The sequence below is a fragment of the Leptopilina boulardi genome, unplaced genomic scaffold (assembly GCF_019393585.1).
Source record: "Leptopilina boulardi isolate dan_hultmark-lab unplaced genomic scaffold, ZJU_Lbou_2.1 LbouV2_341, whole genome shotgun sequence".
Lineage (NCBI taxonomy): Eukaryota > Metazoa > Arthropoda > Insecta > Hymenoptera > Figitidae > Leptopilina > Leptopilina boulardi.
The window spans coordinates 462996-482425 of NW_026137909.1; the positions used below are offsets into that span (position 1 = coordinate 462996).

Sequence of the window (19430 nt, forward strand, 5' to 3'; positions counted from 1 at the left end):
TCAATTTCAGGAACTTCTCTTTTCTTCATACTGCTCAACACTCCCACCTATTAAGTTTGTAAAACTTTTTGGTTATGACTTTATGTTTACATATTGTTCTTGTTGTTGTTGACATATTGTAAATGAAAGTTAAATTACTTAAATTATGTCTTCTAAAAAAAATAAATTAAGCGGTTGTGAATACCGTAAAATAAGAAAAGAAAAAAATGTAGCTTTAATAAAGCATACCGGTCAATACCAAAAAATGGATTCTTTCGTTACGAAAATTCAAGCTAATATATCAGACAATAATAATTCGATTCATTTGAACACCGTGGAAAATGTCGCCGAACGTAAGTTATAATTTTACCAAGTTTTCTTATTCTTTGTTCGAGTTTTTTAATATAATTGTACATTTACTTTTTCATCATATTGTGCTATTTTTAAAAATTCTAACCTCTATTTATACCTAAATAGAAAACGCGGAAAAGGGTTTATCGGAAGAACCTGGTGATTTTCAATTAAATGAGGGTCTTGACACAGAGGGTATTCAAGACATTTCGAAATTATCATTAACTCCAGACAATACAGAGATTGATTTGACAAATTGTGAGATCAGTGATGATCCGGCGAAATGGACAATTAATGATTCAACGGTAGAGTATTTCACAACACACGGATTTAATCAAAACATTGATGCCGACTTTTCGAAATCAAAAAGACAGTATAATAATAGAGCAAGGTACATGTCAAAATCACTTTTTAATCGAGAACTAAAAAATGGAGAAATTCAGGTGCGTCCGTGGTTGATATATTCAACAAGTGTAAACTCGATTTTTTGTGGTCCCTGTAAATTATTTAAAGTGAAAGAAAGTTCGTTTACAACAGGATTTAATGATTGGAAAAACGCACATGATCGTTTAGTGCAACATGAATGTTCCACGGAACATAAGGATGCAATGATGAGGTTTTTACAAATAAATAAAACGAATAAGAGTATTGACAAATCAATTATTTATGAAACACAAAAACAAATCGAATATTGGAGAAACGTTCTTAAACGAGTAGTGGCAACGATCAAATCTTTGGCATCTTATGGATTACCATTTAGAGGAACAGATGAAAAATTTGGATCATTCCATTCGGGAAATTACATCATGGCTTTAGAGTTAATTGCTCAATTTGACCCCTTTCTGGCAGAGCATATTAAGCTTTATGGAAACAAAGGTAGTGGAAATACATCTTACCTTTCATCTTTCACTTGCGAAGAATTTATTAAAATTTTAGGAGATAATGTTCTGAATACTTTTCGATTAGTATTGATTCAACTTCAGATGTAGCACATTTTGATCAGTTATCATTTATCTTGAGACATGTAGATGAAAATGGTTTACCAAGAGAAAATTTTGTAAAGTTTATTCCCAACTGTGGACACAAATCAGAAGAAATGTTCGATACCATTCTCGGTGTTTTGGCTGGTGATGATTTAAGCATAGGAAATTGTCGAGGACAGTCTTACGACAACGCAGCCAATATGTCGGGTATGTATTCTGGTGTTCAAGCAAGAATTGTTGAAGTAAATCCCGCAGCTGTCTTCGCTCCTTGTTCACCACATTCACTCAATCTTGTTGGGACAAATACTGTTAAAAGTTGTCAGTTAGTGGTAAATTTTTTCTCTATTTTGCAACAGCTTTACAATTTCTTTTCCTCGTCAACACACAGATGGGAGATTTTACTCGAAAATTTGAAAGATAACGCGACTGTTCTTAAGAATTTATCTAAAACTAGATGGTCAGATCAACACCAAGCATGTAAAAGTGTTTGTCAATCTTGGAGTGAAATTTTAAATGCCCTGTTACAAATAGCTAACAATAAATTTGAAAAACCTGAAACTCGTCAACAAGCCAAAGGAATTCATGTTTCTCTTGATAATCTTGAAAATTGCTTTATTTCACTTGTTTGGAACGATATACTTCAAAGGTTGAATGCTGTCAGCAAAGCATTACAAGCTAAAGATTGTCACCTCGCTTTGGTTGTTGAACTTTATCACTCTTTAATGCAGTACGTTGCCGAATTCAGGAACCAATTTTCTGTTTACGAAGAGAAAGCCAAAAGTGTTTGCAAGCACACTAGTTATAAATTTTATTTGTCGAGAAAGAAGAAACGTAAACCACATTTTGATGAAGCTGGAGAAACGGAACATGAATTTACGGGCAGAGACAACATCAAAGTGAACATGTTTTACTTTAGCATTGATAGGTTGGAAGCGGAATTAAAAAAACGATGCGAAGCCTATGAAATTTTGTGTGACAGGTTCTCTTTCTTAACATTATTGCATGTTCAAGATTCTGGCGAAATAAGGAAGAATTGTACAAAGTTACTCTCTTTTTATCCCGACGATTTAGGAGACGAATTAGAAGTTGAATGCCTTCACCTTGGAGCACATCTAAGATCGATGAAGATACAAAATATTTCGATGATTGAACTGTCGATTATGCTGCACGAAAAACAATTAACGATTGTTTATGCAAATGTAAATGTTGCGCTTCGTATTTATTTAACAATCCCTGTTTCAAATTGTTCTTGTGAGCGATCATTTTCTGCTATGTCAAGAGTTAAAGACTATTTGCGCTCAACCATGTGCGAAGAAAGATTGAATGCCTTGTCTATAATGTATATTGAATCTTCCATTCTTCAAACAATTGATACCGAAAAAATTATAAACGAGTTTGCAGAAAAAAAAGTACGTCGAGTAAATCTGTAGACTAAAAGTCTTACTTCATTATTATTTATTATTATTAAATAAAAATAATTTTTAAATTATTAATTACATATTTCTTTCTTCTTCTCCATTAAATTCGCGAAACAAATGAGAAGTTATTCAAGTCTCTTTTTTTATCTCAACATGCAAATAAAAATCTTAATATGCAAACATTTTAATATATCATTATTAATCATCATACGCCAAAATTAATTTTTCCAAATATTTGTATTCATGCATGAAAATCCTCGCCTTAAGGAGGGCGGATCAGTAAAATGGCCTAGGGCGGCAAGATGTCTATATTCGGCTCTGTTGTTAAGCGTATCAATTCAAAACTTTCGAGTTGGGTGCCGAATTTGTTCTCGTTAAATCAGCGTGCAGTTATTATACTTTGTGGTGAACCGGCCGAAGCATTCGTGGCCTATATTGCTGTCGTCGGCATGGCAAATTTTGGAATATCAATTATTCGCGTGTTCATTGATGATCGAGAATTTAAGAATCAACACGAGGAAATTGCCCAAAGGAAAAAACTGCAAAGAGCACGTGTTCAAGGAATTATACAAATGTCACCTCAAATTAACGAAATAATTTTTTAATGTACCTGCGAATATACAGTAAAATATGAAATTAAATTAAATTTTTATACAGTTATTATTTTAATACAGACAATTTAGACACAAAACAAATAATTCTCTAACTAAATATTCGAAAATTTCTCAAAAATTGATTTTTCTTGAATATATTTTCCTCTCACGGACAAAATTCTGAAATATTGGAGAATTTTTTTTTTTTTTAATATTTTAAATGGAAATTATACCATCTTTGGCCTTGAGCTTGAGATAAAAATGATGACGAAAAAGCAGGAGCTACTTATTTGATATAAATCGTCGAGCTTGAATATCATTCTTGAAATGAAAAGTGTCAAATAGGTATATTATTTTAATAAATTTTTGAAATGTTGAATTTGTATGAGAAAAATTGTTTTTATTTTATAAATATCTTGAAAATGCTGTTTTTACAATGCGATGAATGTGCGCGAAAACTTTAATATTAATTACGATAATAAATAACAATTGATAAATTGAATTCTGCCCATAACAATTTCTAACACAATGCGAATTATGGCACAATAACCTGCTATTTTTTAAATAATTAACATGTTACAGAAATTCGACATAATAACCGTACTTGAACTTATTTTGTAATTTTTAAATTAATTTTTAAATGATTTTTAAACTTTTATGTACATGTATATTTGAATAATATATATGTTTAAAAAACAAAAAAAAAACATTGCAACAGTTTTAATTCTTTAAAATTTAATGGTTTTTTTTTTATTTTATTTAAATTTAAAGTAAGTTGATTACTTAAAACTTATACATTAAGTGTAATTATTTGTAATTATTGCACAGAAATATATAGATAGGTATATAGTCAAAAACAACAGTATTAATATCTAAATCAACTGTATCAACTATCTATCTAACTTTAACTTTGGTATACATGTGACGTATTTGCACTTTAAAATATACGCAAAATCATATATATAAGTATCGATAAATATTTGAAAATAAAAATAAAACACCTATCAATATTTTTAAACGCGCAAAAAAATGCAGTGATTTTCTGCTATTCAAAAACAAGAAACAAAACATAAATTTCTTTTTTATACAGTATACTGATTAACAGACAGCAGAAAGAATCGCTTTTATCACCGCTTTGTAAAATATAACTTATTCCCAAAAATTTATTTTTTGAAATCTTTTAGAACTTGTACCATATCTTTTAATGTACCAAGAACTTCAGTTGTCAATTGCGTAGTTACGTTACTCCTTCTTTCGGAATTATCCAACATTTGTTGCATTAATTCAGTCTGTCTGATGTTTTTCTTCGGGTTAATTTTTTTTTTCTTTGAATCGTCACCCAATTCATTTGTGGTGCTGGCGCTTTCAGAAGTTTCCTCGCGAATTCTTTTCTCGTATCCTTTGATGCTTGAGGCGATAGCTGGTGGACTGATGGTCGGTTTCTTAAACATCATTGTATGCATTTCCTCAAAATGCGTCCATCTCACTGGACTTGCGCCCGATCGTTTTAGTTTCTTTAAATTTCGATCGTAACCCTTTAACAATCCACCCCACTTTGATTTACATTTTTCCGCTGGTGCTTTATCATACCCTTTTTCCTTTAATGAATCTTTAACTTTATTCCAAAATTTTACTCCTTTCAAACTTGTTTTTTCATTAAGAGTTGAAACAATTTCGATCAAAGCACTCGTCATTTTCTTTTTCCATTGTATGCGTGATTTATCTATATAACGTAAATAAAAGCAGAGTATACAATAAAATATACTTACACTATAGTATAGATTTGAGTGAAAATAAAATTAAACAATAATATTGTATGTTTTATTTAAATTTAAATAGGTACCTCTATTATTTTTTGAAAATAAACTTTTTGTCGCACTATTACATATATATATAATTATTGTATTACATAATTAAATTATTTATTATTATATTATTATGTATGGGCATTTTTTGTTCTTTTCTATTGAGCAAACGATTTGTTTTGATTAAATTAAATTATTTTTTTAAATTATAATTAATCTTATGGGTTAACTTTAACAAAAGAAATCATTAAAAATTATACAGTTCGCACTATAATTGTCTTGCAACTTATTTTTTCTAATGTCCAATAAGTTTTCCCTAACCGCAATGCCACCACAAAGAATTTTTTAAACTTACTTGGAGCGATATTCTCTTTATCCTGATGATCCTCCTCCCCTTCCTCCTCATCATCATCATCATCATCATCATCCTCGTCAGGCTCATCAATATTATCATCATCATGACGATAATTACCATCACCATCGTCATTCGCCTCAATCTCCTCATTTTCCTCATTCCCCTCATACTCGACATTGTCGTCATCGTTATCGTCACTGTCACCATCATCATCACATTCTTTATCATCTCTATCAACTTTGTCCTTTTCCATAGACGAGGAGGACGTTGAAGGACCCGCTACCACAAAATCTCCTACATCAACATCGGCAGGTGACATGTACGCCAAACCTTATGGTTTAATTGCAAATTGTACTTTAAATGTTCATAATAAAAAATGAATTGAACAAAATAATTTCTAATTTTTGGAAATCAAATTATTTGAGTTGCTCTTTCATTTCCAAAAACTAGAAATTATTTTGTTCAATTCGTTTTTTATTATGAACATTCAAAAGTACAATTTGCTATTATACCATAAGGTCCCTTTCACCGCGTCAGGACACAAATTATGATGTTTAAAAAATTCTCTATACAATTCTGTTCGTTGAATTTTGTGAAAAAATATTTAATTAACAAATATATGTATATTAAAAAAATAATAATATTTGTTAAATAACTTTTTAATAAAATATCTTCAAAAAAAATAATAACGACCAGAAATATAGAGAATCTTTCAACGAACGAAACGAGGTATTGTTTGTAAAAATTGTACCAATTGTAGTTATTTTGTTGTTAAAAAACAATATTATACTATTTATATATTGCAAAGTTATATTGCGTCAAAGAGTTGAATATATCCTTCAAGTGTTCAATAATTTTGTTACATGAAAGTCCTACGAACTAAGTGTTCGATTTTTATTGCATAAAAAATAAAAATTTTACCCAGCAAACACGTTCTATAATTGTTCTATTAAAATTAAAGAACATCGTTCTAGAACAATTATGCCATCAATAACATGTAGCAGTTATAGAACAAAATGGTAACAGTGTTCTAGAAATTTTGTACTTTTTTTGTTCTAGAATTTTGATATAACAATATTATGTCACCTTTCTAGAATAATATTCTCTTTTTGTTATAGAATATATCCGGAAATTTGTTCTTAAATTATTCTATAACAAATGTTCTATAAGAGTTCTAAAACATAGATGTCACAAATGTTCTAGAAATTTTGTTCCGCTTCTGCTCTAGAACTGTGCTGAAAGAATATTACATAACATTTCTAGAACAGAATGCTTGTCTTATTCTACACGGAGAGAAAAATCTCGCTTGTATAACGTGATAAGGCATACGTTTAACGCATGAATCTTTTCATGCTATTATAGTAGAGAAATTCTAGTAATATTAGTAAGAATTCATACGTTATTAGTAGGATTGGTGTCCATGCTTAAAAGGTTTGAGAAACATGCTTTCGTAGTATGTATTTAATACTTTAAATGCATAAGCGCCACGCGCAAATCGTATGAAACTGAAACCTACTACTATTGCAGGAGTCTCATGCTTTTTCAGTATTAGAGTCCTGCAACTGGCGATTAAGACACGCACACTTTAACTTGACTCAAACTTGGTGATCGCCAGTTGCAGGACTCTAATACCGAAAAAGCATGAGACTCGTGCAATAGTAGTAGGTTTTGGTTTCATACAATTTATGCGTGGCGCTCATTCATTTAAAGTATTAAATGCATACTACGAAGACGTGTTTCTCAAACATACTAAGAACGCATGAATTCTTGCTTTCTTTGTAAGAAAAATTCATGCTTTAATGGTAGGAATCATTTTCATGCTATGAAAGCTAGATTTTTCTTTTCGTGTAGAAATTATTAATTATAATTAATTTATTAATTAATAATTAATAAATTATTATCTGTTATAGAATTATAACATTATGTCAAATCTACAAATGTTCTGTAACACTTCAGTCACAAATGTCATTAAATGTTTGATCCTTTTTGTTGTAAGATTCCTATTTTATTTTTTTTCCATTAATAATGCCATACAAAGTAATTTTGTCAATTTTTATGCTAACATCAATTGTTTTAATATTTGAATATTATATAACATTGAATTTCAATAATATTGGATATTGAAACTTGACCGAAACATAAATTATTTGATTTTCAACAAAGAATTAATATACAGTTTGCTTAAATGTATATCGTAATTAAAATTAGTCGAATTGCAAAATTTAGTCATTTTTGGTAGGTTAGAATTAATTTGGGAACTTTTAAATGTTTTGAATTTCGTACATTTTTATAATTTATATATATTAGAAATTTAATATTTGCTTTGTTTTATATGAGTCGCCGGAAAGTAAAACCACACATAAAATTCTGACTCCCATTGAATTAACATGGCCGTCAGAATTTTATGTGTGGTTTTACTTTCCGGCGACTCATATTTAATTAATTTTTAAATTTTTTGCGTAGAAAATTACTATAAGACTTGCAATTTGTTGAGACTTACCAATTTTTTTTTACATCACACTATTCTTATATATAATAATATAAATTACTATTATGAGTAATATAAATTATATTAGTTAATTAAAAAAATTTTACTGTTTCAACATTGTTACTTAATTACTTTTTTGGAGAAAATTGAAATTTATATGTACTGTCCTCTTGACTAAAGCAAAGATTTATTTCCTTTCAAATTAAAAATTAAAAGGTAATAAATTCTAAAATACAATAATTAAAAGATTTAACAATTTTTACATTTATTTTAATTAACATATTTAAGAACTAACAAATAAAAATTATTTATATTGTTAAAAATTATTAATATTTTAGAAACGATATGCTAATATACTCATTGTAATAAATAATAAACAACTAAAAAATTGTTTGATGGTCTTACAAAATAATAAACCTATCTATTTCATGTGTTTGTTACAACCCACACAGCACATAAAATTTCCTGAATTTGTCCTGAATATTTCATTGAAAGATTCGAAATATTTCAATGAAAGGTCCATGAAATTCTGACGCAACAATGAAATGTCCGCCTATAAGAAATATTGCAGTTCCGATTGTACGAAAAATTTCAGCGAAATGTTGAGGAAATGTGAGAATGAAAAATTACTGACATATTATTTTTTAATATTTGCAAAATAAAAAAATGAAATATGTTACAAATTTTTAAGTGTAATATTTTGAAAAGATTATTCATTAAAATTCTAGAAATATCGAAATGAAATATTTCTAAATTGTTAAAAATACATATTTAGGCAATATCATCCGGATATATTTGTGAAAAATAAAAAAAATGAATTTCAGAAATAAATTGCGGTAGTGATTGTGAAAATATGTGACAAAATTTGTGTGTTTAGTGAAATAGTGACAATTTATTTACTATAAAGAAATTATTACACGTAAGATGCAACAAGCGAAACATGATTAATATATATGAACAGTAAGTATAAAAATAGAATACTTAAAATAAATAAGATCCGCTCAGGTACGCAAGGATATACTATAAAAGTCAATTTGTTACAAATTTTACTTGACTGGACTTTCAATATTCGTAACTTTTTAATTGAATTCTTAATTTACTGCAAAATTATAATTGAACAAAAAATTTTTTTCGCAGAATTGTCATTTGATAACATTTCTATTTTTCAGAGTATTCAAATGTGTAAAATTTAATTTGTCTAAAATTGCAAATGACAAAAAGTACATATGAACCGATCGCCGGAAAGACGGCATACGTCGATTTAAGACATTTTGAGATATGTTAAATTTAAGATTCACTTGTAAGTTATAATTTAAGGCATTATTATCGAAAAAATTTTTCTTTTACAAAGGTTTACTATCGGTCAACTAATTTTGTCACATATTTTCACAATCACTACCGCAATTTATTTCTGAAATTCATTTTTTTTATTTTTCACAAATATATCCGGATGATATTGCCTAAATATGTATTTTTAACAATTTAGAAATATTTCATTTCGATATTTCTAGAATTTTAATGAATAATCTTTTCAAAATATTTCACTTAAAAATTTGTAACATATTTCATTTTTTTATTTTGCAAATATTAAAAAATAATATGTCAGTAATTTTTCATCCTCACATTTCCTCAACATTTCGCTGAAATTTTTCGTACAATCGGAACTGCAATATTTCTTATAGGCGGACATTTCATTGTTGCATCAAAATTTCATGGACCTTTCATTGAAATATTTCGAATCTTTCAATGAAATATTCAGGACAAATTCAGGAAATTTTATGTGCTGTGTGGGAAGGAACATTTCCTAAGAAACCTTTATAGTCTCCCTTGGTCGAGCGCGTCTAGGCGCAGTTCCCAGTACGGTTGAGCTCTGCAGTGTAAGTACATTAGTGATGGTCGAAAGCTCGAATCTTGGGAGACAACCGGTTAAAAAATTTCGAGAATGTGTTAGGATTACTAATTTTTTTTATTTTATTAACATTATCAATATCAAATTAAGACAAAATATGACATTCTCTTAATTTATTATATTAATTTTAACTGTATTTTTTTGTAACAAAGTTCTATATTTGTTACATATGTGTTATATAAGATGTTGTTACTGGATTTAAAAAATTTGTAATTATTTTATATAATCGTTACATATCTGTTATAAATCACTAGTAACAGTGTTATGTATTTGTTACATACACAGTAAACTTGGTTGTCTCTTTTTCTATTGCAACGTTTTGATGCACATAAGTTATATCAAAAAGAGATCGTTTTGTGTATCATTTTTAGAAATGATACACGAAATGGTCTCATTTTTTGATGCAAAAAATTTAATCAATTTATATCAATCATGGCCGAATTGAATCGACTCAAAATTAAAGGAATTTTTTTCAAATATTTTGGTAATAGTACAATTGCGGAGACCATTTCACTATTTAATTTAAAAATGAAAATAACAGAAAATCAAAGTCAATGTGCAATTCGATAATTAAAAAGTGTAAGCTTATAAACATAACCTAAAATGCATGAGAAAAAATTTGTCGATAAAATCAATATAGCCGAGCTTTTTAGAAGGTAGATGGCAGTTTTGCTTTTTATAAAAACGATTCAGAAAAATTTAAAGAAAGAAAATAGATGAGTGCTGACATCTACCTTCTAAAAAGCTCGGCTATATTGATTTTATCGACAAATTTTTTCTCATGCATTTTAGGTTATGTTTATAAGCTGTCACTTTTTAATTATCGAATTGCACATTGTCTTTGATTTTCTGTTATTTTCATTTTCAAATTAAATAGTGAAATGGTCTCCGCAATTGTACTATTACCAAAATATCTGAAAAAAATTCGTTTAATTTTGAGTCGATTCAATTCGGCCATGATTCATATAAATTGATTAAATTTTTTGCATCAAAAAATGAGACCGTTTCGTGTATCATTTCTAAAAATGATACACAAAACGATCTCTTTTTGATATAACTTATGTGCATCAAAACGTTGCAAAGATTTGATGCAATTTTTGGTCTCAATTTGAGACTTTTAGGAAAACTGTGTATCTGTTACAGAGATCAGAGCAGACATTTATCATAACCTGCTTGTAACATGCTTGTAACATGCTACAAGCTTGTGACAGAACGTGTTACATCTTGTTATATAACAAATATATAACAATTACGTATTCGTGTTTGCTGGGTACTTACCGTCCGTACGAATCAATAAATAACACAACAAATGCTGGTCTTCCGACCTGACAATTAATTCACCCGTCTCGGAATCAATCACTGCGGTTACACAAATTATGTTTCGATTGTCACTCATTTTCATTTCAACACTTCTTAAAATTCATTTTAAATTAAAATTGCACAAATTGGCGAACTAAACAATAAGAAAATACAGTCGAATTAATTGAAACAATTGCACAACAAACGTAAAACGTTTAGTTTCGAGCCATTCATGAACAAGTGTAAACAATAACATTCATTTTGCGCATGATTAGAAAAAACATTCCAAACGTGTGAAATGCATTTTAGTTGACTTGCACAAAAAATTTAAATGAGCACCACTGATGACTTCTGGAAGCTATTTGCAGAAAATGCCGAAAACAGCCATAAACAAAATATTTTTTTGATATTTTTACCCTGTCTCTTTACAGCTCTTTTCTTTATTTTTTAATTATTTCTCTCATATTTTTATTTAATGTAAATACTAGCAATATTGAAACTAATGTTAATTAAGAAATTTACAAAATTGTTGTTATCAGACATTGTAAATTATTTTTATATACGGGGCAAAATTCCTGTAGCGTACTAAGCGAAAAAAAAGTTTAGCCTTATGGGTAAGTTTTTTAACCACGAAGTATTGTTAAAATAATTTACAATGTCTGAAAGCAACAATTTTGTAAAGTTAATTTACATTAAATAAACAAGTTGTAAATTCAGATGTTCATTACATGAACATTTTGCTTCCTCTTTACAATCAGCAAAAAAATTTTCTTCCTCGTGGAGAAAGCATTAATATTGAAATAAACATACAAAAATAATATAATAATTTAAACATTTCAGTACCTATACATTTGAGTTAAATTTAAAGAATTAATGGAAGTTAAAAAATCAAAAATTCATATTTTAACCGAAATTTCTAAATATTAATGAAAAATAACATATAATTTATAATTATTTACAATTATATTAATTTGTTTTAATGCAAGGAACACAATTATTTTATATTTAAACTTGAATTTAAATAAATAAACAATTTTTCAGCTAAAATGTGTATTTTCTATTTTTAACTTTCATTAATTTATTAAATTTACCTCAAAATGTAAATTTTATATATACCAATCGATTCGTTTTCATGTAAGGAATACAATTATTTCATCTATAAACTTAAATTTAAATAATCACAAAATTTTATAGCCAAAAAATGAATTTTTGATTTTTTAACTTTCATTAATTCTTTAAATTTAAATTAAAACTATTCTTTAAATATACCGATCGATTTGTCTTGACGTAAGGAATACGATTTTATTTTATATCACCTTAAATTTTTCTATTTAAAAATTTTTTCGATTAAAAAAAAATTTTTGGAAAAAAGACGATAAAATTTTTTTTTGGGTATTTTTTAAAATTCTTTGGTTAGATTTGAGATATGAACATGATAAATGAGCCTACCAAATTTTTTCTAAATCCATTAAAACCTGTTAAAGTTATCTTCTAAACAAAAAAGGGATCCACACACACACATTGAAACTTTTTTTTCTATACTGTACTGAAATCATTTGAAAATATTTAGGAAAACAAAGCAATACAACAATTGTTGATTTTATGCTTTTTCACATGAAATCTTAAAAAATAATTGTTTAGTCTAAATTTTTTTAATTTTTAGAGTAGAAAGTAATCAATTCTTTCCATATAGAATACTTTTGGAAAGAAATTTACATCATTAAGTTATTTTTGTGTAGTGTAAAGGGGTAAATGATCCACGACTGGAGCAATGTAATTTTTTTGTTGAATGTGGGTGTGAGGGGGTGTAAACGTTACAAGCAGGTCGAAAACTACCCTGTTGAAAATTCCTATGTGAGAACACATATGGGATCCCATCCAGGATCTCTTGTGAGTTCTTATGTGGGTTCCCATACAGGTTCACACATAAGATCCTGTATGAAAAGGTTCCTGGGATGAACTTGCGTGAGATCAAGCGCACGATCTTATGTCTCTGTAAAAGCAATAACACAGGATCCCATGAGGTTTCCTGTGTAGGTTCCTATATGAACAACACGATAAATAGGAACACACATGGGATCTTATCCGAGATCTTGTATGAGTTCTTACATAGGTTCTCACATATAAGAAGATTAATAGCATATATATATAAAAGCATTCTATAAAATCTTATTAAGCTGCTATTAATCTTCTTATATGTGAGAACCTATGTAAGAACTCATACAAGATCTCGGATAAGATCCCATGTGTGTTCCTATTTATCGTGTTGTTCATATAGGAACCTACACAGGAAACCTCATGGGATCCTGTGTTATTGCTTTTACAGAGACATAAGATCGTGCGCTTGATCTCACGCAAGTTCATCCCAGGAACCTTTTCATACAGGATCTTATGTGTGAACCTGTACGGGAACCCACATAAGAACTCACAAGAGATCCTGGATGGGATCCCATATGTGTTCTCACATAGGAATTTTCAACAGGGATACACGATAGTGTCCTTGAAGACTTGTTAATTCATACTATTGTAAAGATTACCCTATATTTTTCATCTGAAAAAATCTGTACACCTTAGAAGTCAAAATAATAAATTTAGTAAGCTTAATTGATCCACCACTGGTGCAGTTACCGTATAAAGTATTAGTTTAAACATATTAAAAAAGCTGGTCGCTTTTCACTTTTATGAGGGTATTAACGGTAACTCGATCCTTTTCGCAGGTAAATTTCCCAGTTCCATTTCAGTACCAAAATGCACCAAATTAGTACTGAGTTGGTACTGAGCCCTCAGTTCCAAATTTCCAGTACTAATCCAGTACCACCCTTCCGGCAGGGTAAATACCAAGTAGGAAATATACTGGTGCTGCACACAATGAACAAAATTTTGTTTTACTTTAAACTGTCACTTAGTATATGACATAATTAATAACGATGAATAAAAATATCCGTCGCGTTAACTATAAAATATTACGAAATCAAGAATTGTCAAAATTTTAGAAAAACAAAAGGAACAAAATACGACTAACTTCAAGTGTGGACAGACGGAATGAATGAATGAATGAATACGGAAATTATTATAGTTAACTAGTTAAAAGAAACGCGCGTAAACGCGCGTGGTATCTATAATTTTTTATAAAAAAATTAAAAATTTATTTTTATTTGACGGACAGTTATTGGAATTTTGATCTCACAAAAATATAATAATATTATTTTTGTAATCGTTACTGTATTACTATTTCAACATTATGGTGTTATAATAATATAATACCTATTATTGCACAGTCAATATGACCTTTAAATTTTGTACTCAAATAAAGATTATATGCTAACGATCATTGAATTGTCAGCAATACATTTAATTGACCCATCTCAGGATCCATCCATGGTGAATTCCTATTTTGTTTACCACAAGGCCCATGAACTTAAAATCGCTTTACAATGTTAAAAAGTTCTGGATTCTTCATTTCGTCTGTGATTTCAGCACATATCATTTTATTTAAAGTTTCTGAATCGCAAATTTGTGTACGTAAACATATAGTTAAACGCACATGTGGCAATTCACGCTTTTTTCTTCTCTATGAAAGACGATACATATAAAATTGTAAATGAATAAAAATTACAAGTACCTTGAGTATGCTTAAGGTTAACAGTCCATCCAGGATCACCATAAGGAAACATTGTAGGATATGTCATGGGATCAAAATTTTCCTTAACAATAAGACTAGATATTATTTTCTTATTATTTTCTGTTGTGCATACTGAATTTACATCAACATGTAAATCTCTCTTCAAATTCTGTAGATAATTTCTTTATCTTTCATGACAAATTTTTTTCTTTGGGTATTTTCTTTTCATTCTCAGTTTCAGTAGACAGAACTCTGTTGTAATTTTTACTGGGAAAAGTCTTTAATAAATATGAAAGGTTTAGTTCATCATTTTGAAGTTCTTTAGCTCGATCTATGAAAAGACAATTCCAATGATTCTCTACAAATCAAAATCCTAATATTAGACATTCTAACTGCCGGAAAATGATTTAATTAATTGTTTTCAAAAAATGATATCAAATGCTTGCTCATTATATTATTATTAGTTTCATAAATTAATCATTTAATTTACACTGTTAACCAATACAGATGTTGCAAATGCTATTTTATATACTTCACACTTAACTGTACCAATCGGCTGTTGATCAACACCTACAAAAAATTCTGTTGGTTTAAAAGGGAAAAATCTAATTAAATATTCTATTTGATGAATATTCAAACACCCTGCATTAAGGCTATCAAAAATATAAAGTCTTACTCCATCGTAATAAACACAAATCCAATGACCAGAATTGTTATTACCGCTAAAAACTATTTGAATATGTTTATCCCTTTCTCCAATTAGAACAATTAAATCAAGCATTTGTAAATACAAAGTACTTTGCATAATGAAAAAAGAATTAAAAAGAAATTAAAAAGAATTGGTGAAGTCAATTTTCAAAACTAATCCCCATGTAGCACGATATATCAACCAGATGTCACGGTGATATTACCGGGGAATGTCACCGTGACATCAGGAAAATGTCAAAATGTCCGCCTTACGGTGATATCACACGGTGACATCGAGGTGATATCATGGTGACATCAAGGTGATATCACAGTCATATCACGGTGATATCATGGTGATATCACCGTTATATCATGTTGATATTTTACAGGGATTAAAATTTTTTTAAAAATTATTATTTTTTACTATATTTATTATTTTTTTTATTATTTTTATTATTTTTGCTTCCTCGTGGAGGAAGCTATGTAGTCCTTTCGTTTATAAACTTTTTAAAAATGGTGAAAACAAATTTTTCTCTATATAGAAACATGTTATATGAGATCCTGATCAATTGTTCGGATGTATGTATGTGTGTGTGTGTATGTGTGTGTGGATCGTTTTTGTGAACACGATATCTTTAACAGGTTTTAATGGATTTGGATAAAATTTGGTAGGCTTATTTAACACATTAATCTCTCAAAAATGACGAGAGGATTTTTAAAAATACCCCAAAAAAAAATTTTATCGTCTTTTTTTCAAAAATTTTTTTTTAATTGAAAAAATTTTTAAATCGAAAAATTTAAGCTAATATATAATATAATCGTCTTCTTTATGTCAAGATAAATCGATTGATATATATAAAGTATAGATTTGATTGAAATTTAAAGAATTAAAGAAAGTTAAAAAATCAAAAATTCTCATTTTAGCTAAAAAATGATGTGTTTATTTAAATTCATGTTTATATATAAAATAATTTTATTCCCTGCATTGAAACGAATTGGTTGGTATATATAAAGTATAGATTTGATTTAAAATTTGAGAATTAATAAAAATTGAAAAATCGAAAATTCATATTTTAGCTAAAAAATTTTGTGTTTTTTTTAAATTCAAGTTGATGAATAAAATAATTGTATTCCTTGCATTAAAACGAATCGATTCGTATATATAAAGTTTATGTTACACTCAAAATTAATTAAAATTTTCTTTATTTTTCAAAAAATTTAATTAATTTAAAATATTTTTAACTCGAAATTTTTTAAATCAATCAATTGAATTGGACAAATTCATTGCTTCCTTCACGAGGAAGCGAATTTTTTGCTTCACACAATGAGGAAGCATAATGTTTATGAAATAAACATAAAGGACCCCCTCCTTGTTTTTATTTATTATTATTTTTTAAATTATTAAAAATTTTAAGTCCCTGTAAAATATCAACATGATATCAACTGTGATATCACCTCGATGTCACCGTGTGATATCACCGTAAGGCGGACATTTTCCTGATGTCACGGTGACATTCTCTGGTGATATCACCGTGACATCTGGTTGATATATCGTGCTACTTGGGTCGTTTATTTTAGTTTCTTGCTTTAAAAAAATTTACTTACATGTGTTTCACCTATAAAATATTTCATTAACTATAATTCAGCTAACTAATGCAATAATGATAGTCTTTTATGAACGTGAATTAGCGTTGTTTAATCTTTTTCCACATTACATCATTTTCGATAATGATTATTATTTATATTCAATACCAATGTTATCCAATATCTTTCTTTATTCTCAAAATCGTAATATCTTTAATTCCAATGTTATCCAATACCAAAAAGACTAAATAAATTGAAGTATTTTTTATATGAAACATTTAAGACAACCAAAAGAAACATCTTCTATACCAATATTATGTAATATCCATATTTTATGCATAAAAAAATTATTCAATAATCAATGTTTTATCCTCAAAATACATATATAATTATTAATACTATACAAAAATAGGAATTTATTTTTTAAGCCCAATTCAAAAATGAAAAAGACAAATATAATATAAGAAGATTCAACACATGCAGTAAGTTATTGATCGACAAATTGCAGAAAAATATTATAAACTATATAATAATCAAGTTAAGTTACCTGAGACTATTAGAAGCTTTTTTTTAGCGACACTACTACAATGTTGTTGCAACGGTAGAAGGTTGCTCTATGTTTATCTTACATCAGCAGTAGCCGTTTCACTCCATTGAAGAGAAGTGTTATACCCCCACTCTTCCAACCCGGGCCTATGTTAAGTTCTCGCGTGAGGCAGATATTACGGTAGGCCTGAGTGGCGTCCTCGGGTATAGGTGTTTATTTAAAAAATAAATTATTACATTTTTTTAAAAAATTAAAATTTTAAATTATATTATATAAATTTAATTAAATTAAAGTTTTTAAGTATGGATACACCACTTCCACTTACGAGAATTAAACGGTTATCATCTATATCACATATACAATAATAAAAAAATTTCCCCTCAGCCCAAGGCTGTTTGGACGAATCGAGCGATCACGGATTGTTTAATTTATTTTGATATATTCGTTTTCCTCAGAAGTTCACGATTACGAGCATATATTGCTCCATTAATAATAAATGTTAATATTCAAAAGTTTTATAATTTTAGTTCAATTCCATAAACCTACATGATATGTTGTAAATCGATTTAACCCAAAGGTGCTGGCATCAAAAATGTTCTTCTTGCTTTTTGTTCTCCAGTACATATAACCACATGGTGATTGTTCGAACTGGGCTGGTAAAGTGGGCAAATTTGTGAAGATTTCAAGATTTTAAGCATACTACTTGGACAACAATCAGGTTTTACAAAAACACCATGTTTCCTGTGTTTGTGGGACAGTAGAGATCGAGCAAATCACTACATTAAAAAACAATGGCCAAAAAGGAATTCTTTCGAACCAGGTTCAAAACATATAATAGAAAATCCCCTAATCGACCCTTCAAAGGTGATAATTCCGCCCTTACACACGAAACTAGGAGCAATTAAACAGTTTGTCAAAGCCTTAGATAAAAAAGGAAACTGTTTCAAATACCTGCAACAAAAGTTTCCAGAAATCTCTGATGCGAAACTAAAAGAAGGGGTTTTCGACGGACCACGTATTCGCAAATTGTTAAAAGATGAGCAATTTATCACCAAGATGAATAAAAAGGAGAAAGCCGCATGGCTTAGTTTCAAGGCAGTTGTCGGAAATTTTCTGGGTAATCACAAGAGTGAAAATTGGGAGCAAATAATTAGTGATATGATTAAAAACTTTGGTAAGTTAGGATGCTTAATGAGCATAAAGTTGCATTACTTAGACTCGCATCGGGATCAATTCCCTGAAAATTTAGGAGATTACAGTGAAGAACAAGGAGAACGATTCCATCAAGATCTTAAAGAATTTGAGCGTCGTTATCAAGGAAGATGGGATGTAAATATGATGGCCGACTACTGTTGGATGCTGAAAAGGGATATTGTACCTGGAGGCACCAATTTGAAAAGATAACCATTACACAGATCCTTTGAGGACAAAAGAGTGCGCTACCATAAAAAGACGTGATACCTTACTTATGTGATGCATACCTTACTTATGCATATAAGAATGTTCATTTCGAGTTTTGAAAATCTGACTTCAGATTCGTAATCAGCGACCCAAAAAACCCCTAGATACCAAGTTTGAAGTAAATCCACCAATTATTACAAAATTCGTCCGCCATATTGGAGCCGCCATTTTGAATTTTGACAATCTAACTTCAAATTCCTCATCAGCGACCCAAAAAATCCTTAGATACCAAGTTTGAAGTAAATCCATCAATTTTTACAAAATTCGTCCGCCATATTGGAGCCGCCATTTTGAATTTTGAAAATCTAACTTCAAATTCCTCATCAGCGACCCAAAAAACCCTTAGATA

General features: G+C 29.0%; 3 protein-coding genes across 3 annotated transcripts; 2 read left to right on the forward strand and 1 right to left on the reverse strand.

The window, feature by feature from the left end:
- The first annotated feature begins 72 nt into the window (after positions 1–72).
- LOC127285683 (uncharacterized) lies at positions 73–2806 on the forward strand. Its single transcript, XM_051311814.1, has 2 exons — positions 73–332; positions 457–2806. The coding sequence occupies exon 2, from the start codon at positions 1427–1429 to the stop codon at positions 2741–2743; it is 1317 nt and encodes a 438-aa protein (XP_051167771.1). The 5' UTR covers positions 73–332; positions 457–1426; the 3' UTR covers positions 2744–2806.
- Positions 245–1319, forward strand: LOC127285693 (uncharacterized). The gene is made up of 2 exons (XM_051311828.1): positions 245–332; positions 457–1319. Exons 1-2 carry the CDS (start codon positions 245–247, stop codon positions 1317–1319), a joined length of 951 nt encoding a protein of 316 aa, XP_051167785.1.
- Positions 2807–4487: 1681 nt separating the features above from the next.
- On the reverse strand, positions 4488–5803 carry LOC127285694 (nucleoplasmin-like protein ANO39). Its single transcript, XM_051311831.1, has 2 exons — positions 5485–5803; positions 4488–5047 (listed from the first exon to the last, which is right to left on the reverse strand). Exons 1-2 carry the CDS (start codon positions 5801–5803, stop codon positions 4488–4490), a joined length of 879 nt encoding a protein of 292 aa, XP_051167788.1.
- Positions 5804–19430: the final 13627 nt, after the last annotated feature.